The sequence below is a fragment of the Arachis ipaensis genome, chromosome B9 (assembly GCF_059453495.1).
Source record: "Arachis ipaensis isolate K30076 ecotype BB chromosome B9, ASM5945349v1, whole genome shotgun sequence".
In the NCBI taxonomy this organism is placed as follows: Eukaryota; Viridiplantae; Streptophyta; class Magnoliopsida; order Fabales; family Fabaceae; genus Arachis; species Arachis ipaensis.
This window is the reverse complement of record NC_142444.1, coordinates 101,038,117-101,042,537: the sequence shown is the minus strand read 5'-3', so window position 1 is coordinate 101,042,537 and position 4,421 is coordinate 101,038,117. Positions and strand designations below refer to the sequence as shown.

Genomic DNA, 4,421 nt, shown 5'->3' with positions numbered 1-4,421 from the left:
ATGGAACATGTACTGACACACTCCATGACCCACCCTCTCATTCTCTGTTCAAATCCCATCTTCTACATCACAAGATCCACAAAGCTCCACTTGACTCTATCATATGCTTTCTGGAAATCTAACTTTATTATCACCGCTTCCTTCTTCCTCCTTTTAATCCATTGTACTGTTTCGCAAGCAATAAGAGCCCCATCATGAATCTTTCATCCTTTTACAAAAGCACTCTGTGTCTCACCTACTAGTCCTGGCATTACCGCTCGTATTCTTCTAACCAACATCTTCGAGATGACTTTATACACACACCCTACCATGCTAATTGGCCTGAGATCTTTGATTTCCTTTGCCCCCGTAAACTTTGGTGCCAGTGCCACCTAGGTGAGATTGGCATCCGCTGGTAGCCTAGAAGACTGGAAAAAATCGAACACCATTGCCGTGATCTTAGGACCAATTTCATCCCAACACTTCTTGATGAAGTTCATGTTGTACCCATCACTTTCAAGAGCCTTGGAAGATTCACAATCCCAAACTGCTTCCCTAACCTCCTCAGTAGTCGGTTGCATCTCCAAAGCCAAAGCATCCTCTTCACTGATCATTTCCACCAGCCCGTCTTTGAACCCCACCATTGGAGACTCCTCCTGATGATACAAGTCCTTGTAGAAATTCCTAATCACAATCTTATTCCTCGCTTGATTCCTTATCAATCTTCCATTAATGACCAATGCATCAATCCTATTGTTTCTCCTATTGTCTTGAGCGCTACATCTGTTTCCAATGTAGTTCTTTTCTCACATACCATTTCTCACAGCAAGCTACAAGCGCCCTCCTTCTTGCCTCCATCGTTCCATCATAAATCCCTTCACCCACCATGTCATCAATCTTCTTAATCTCTTCCTCAAACTTTAGAATCTTCTTGTCCATGTCGCCAAAATTGGCTTTATGCCATCTCCCTAGTGGAATTGTCAAAGCCTTCAATTTATCTGTGAATTGCACATCTCCTAAACCTCTCCATTCCTCCCTTACCATCCTTAGGGAACCCTCATGCGTAAACCATGAGTCAAGCCTTCTGAACGGCCTCGGTTCATGTCTGAGTGGCTTATCTTCCACTATAATGGGATAGTGGTCAGACAAACCCCTTGGGCCACCTCGTAGTCGAGTCTCCGAAAACTCCTCAAGCCATTCTATGCTCACCAGTGCCCTATCAATACGACTACAGGATCATCCTCTAAACCATATAAACTTACGATTTGTAATAGGTAAGTCCACCAAACCCATATCATGTATCCAGTTCTTGAAATCTTCCGCCGACGGGGTTAATCTATCAGTGCCGCGTCTTTCTTCCACCTGTACAATTTCATTAAAGTCCCCCATGAAACGGCAGGGAACCTGACATAAACCAGCTACGTAGCTCAACTCCTCCCACATAACAAGCTTCTCATTTCTATCATGTGCACCATAAACCAAAATAAAAGCACAATTGTAATTATTCTTCAGTATAACCCCTTCAACACACAACTATCTCTCTCCTTTATAAGAATTTCTAATTTTAAAAAAATCTTCATCCCATATTAATAACAGCCCACCGGAAGCACCAACAAACTCAACATAATCCCAACCCACACACCTATTCCCCTAAATTTTTGAAACATCAAATCTAGTCACCAACTGCCTTTTAGTCTCTACCAAGCCTAGCATGTTCAATCTACATTTGTGCTTTAGGTCCTTCACCATCCTCAATTTACCATCACCCCTTAACCCCCTAACATTCCAAGAACTAAAGGTTATTTTAAAGAATTATGGCACACCTTTTTTTGGATTTTGGGTCTGCTTCGTCTAGCTTTTGCCTTCTGTTTAGCCAATCTTCTCTTTTGAGCAATTTCTTCATTCTATTGTTGGAGAATCGCCATGATGTCGTCTTCTTCATTATATAGCTCTGCTCTGGACTCTTTTGCTAGTTTCCAAGTCCTTTTGTTCTCTATCAGCTGCTCATCTAGTCTTGTATGCTCGGTTTCACTTACACCATCATTGTTTATTTGTGCTCTGTCCCCCACACTGGCCTCATCATCACCGTAATCTTCTCCCTCATTATGGGCCTGTGTAATTCCTCCCTGAGTCACTTCAACTCCTCCCTCCGCTTTAGTACCTTCTTCATAAACTCGACCAGCTCTTCTAGCCTCATTGCCAAAATTGTGCATTCTATTACACCCGTATTCAGCCTCCATAATTCCTTGTACCTGTTCACTACCTCCATCCTTTTCGTTCATTCTTTGATCCCTTTCCATCACTGTAACTCTTCCACTTCCAGCCTTCACAACCCCATTATCATCGGTTAATCCTAGCACACCAGCCGAAACCACACCAGCCGAGACCTATCGAGCATCTTCCAGCTGGAGCACTGATAAACCACTATTTTATGATTTATCTTGTGCTTAACTGAGTAGTTTTTATCAACTCTTTACCCACTTATTCATACTATTTGCATGGTTTTACAATTTCCTTCCTGATTTTGTGCTATGATTGAAAACATGCTTCTTTGGCCTTATAATTGCTAATATTAACCCTCTCTTATTACCATCCGATGCCTTGATATGTGCGTTAAGTGATTTCAAGATTTACAGGGCAGGAATGGCACGGAGGATGAAAAGGAAGCATATAAAAGTGGAAGGAATACAACAAGTTGAAGGAACTGCAAAGCTGTCAACCTGACCCTCTCGCACTAAAACTGTCATAACTTGAGCTAAAAAGGTCCAAACGACACGGTTCCAGTTGTGTTGGAAAGCTAACGTCCGGGGCTTCGATTTTATATATAATAAGACATAGTTTCCTTGATGCTAGGCAACGCGAATGCGTGCTCTACGCGGATGCATCATAGTGATGAAAATCAGCGTGGCAGATTTCTTCTCCAGCGATTTTTGAGCTGTTTTCAACCCAGTTTGCGGCCCAGAAAACACAGATTAGAGGCTATAAAGTGGGAGAATCCATTCATTCATGATCATGCTTTCATAATTCATAATCTGAGGTTTATATGTAGTTTCAGAGAGAGAGGTTTCTCTCCTCTCTCTTAGGATTAGTATTTAGGATTTCTCTTAATTTTAGGATTGCTTCTCAATCCCAGGTTCGATGTTCTTCTACTTTTATTTATTTTATTATTTTATTTTAGTTTGTTAATGTTGGTTTACGAACTCCATGTTAGAATTGATTTCTTTATTTAATATAATTTGAGGTATTTCAGAATTATGATTGCTTTTCTTTATTTATATAAATAATTTAGATTTTTCCCTTTTGGCTTTGGTTGATTAATTGGTAACTCTTGAGTTATCAAACTCATCGTGATTGATAATTGTTATCTTTGCTGATTGATTTAAATTCCTATAACTCTAGTCTTTCTTTAGGAGTTGACTAGGACTTTAGGTGTTAAATTGATTTATCCACTTAACTTACCTTCATAGTTAGAGGTTGACTTAGTGGGGAGCAAAATATAATTCTCATCACCATTGATAAGGATAACTAGGATAGGACTTCCAATTCTCATACCTTGCCAAGAGCTTTATTATTTATTATTTTAACGACTTGTTATTTTACATTACTTGTTCCTTATTTTAAAAACCCAAAACAAAATTCTACCTTTTCCATAGCTAATAATAAATCATACCTCCCTGCAATTCCTTGAGAAGACGACCCGAGGTTTAAATACTCGGTTAACAATTTTATTGGGTTTGCTTAAGTGACAAACAAAACTTTTGTACGAAAGGATTTTCTGTTGGTTTAGAAACTATACTTACAATGCGATTACTTTTATTCTTTACCGATAGAGAAATTTCGATCGTTCAAAATGGCGCCGTTGCCGGAGAATTGCAAACGTGTGCCTTATTATTGGTTATTGTAAATATTTGCTTTTTACTTGTTTATTTATTTTTATTTTTATTTTTTTTCTTTTTCGTAAATTAAGAGGTTATTGGTTTTTATTTAGTTATTAAAATTTTTTTTTTTCAAAAATTTGTTCTTGGTGTTCATCTTGATCTTCAAATTGTTCTTCGTGTTCAGCTTGACCTTCAAGTTGTTCTTAGTTGTTTTCTTCATTTTGATCTAAAAATTTTAAGTTTGGTGTCATTTTATTATTTTTATCTTTCCTTATTTAATTCAAAAATATCTTTTCTCTTTATTTTTAATTGAATTTTCGAAATTTGCATAAAAAAAATTTCAGATTTCTATTTTAAAATTTTTATCTTATCTTATCTTAGTTTTAAATTTCAAAATTCAAATCTTTTTCAAAAATCATATCTTTTTCAAAATCTTATCTTATCTTATTTCAAAATCAAATTTCAAATTTTAATATTTAAATTCCAAAATTCAAATTTCAAAATTCAAATTTAAAATTTAAAAAATCAAACCTTTTCAAAATTTAAATCTTTTTCAAAACTTTA

General features: G+C 36.9%; 1 protein-coding gene across 1 annotated transcript; it reads right to left on the bottom strand.

Moving 5' to 3' along the window:
- Positions 1-371: 371 nt before the first annotated feature.
- LOC107615672 (uncharacterized) lies at positions 372-1,882 on the bottom strand. Its single transcript, XM_016317718.1, has 4 exons — positions 1,803-1,882; positions 1,242-1,438; positions 794-1,178; positions 372-693 (listed from the first exon to the last, which is right to left on the bottom strand). The coding sequence occupies exons 1-4, from the start codon at positions 1,880-1,882 to the stop codon at positions 372-374; spliced, it is 984 nt and encodes a 327-aa protein (XP_016173204.1).
- Positions 1,883-4,421: the final 2,539 nt, after the last annotated feature.

Coding starts and splice junctions, on each gene's coding strand:
- LOC107615672 (XM_016317718.1), bottom strand. CDS start 1,882: ATGAAGAAATTGCTCAAAAGAGAAGATTGGCTAAACAGAAGGCAAAAG. Junction 1,179..1,241: donor GGACTTACCTATTACAAATC/GTAAGTTTATAT, acceptor TGGTGAGCATAG/AATGGCTTGAGGAGTTTTCG. Junction 694..793: donor GTAGCTTGCTGTGAGAAATG/GTATGTGAGAAA, acceptor AAGATTGATAAG/GAATCAAGCGAGGAATAAGA.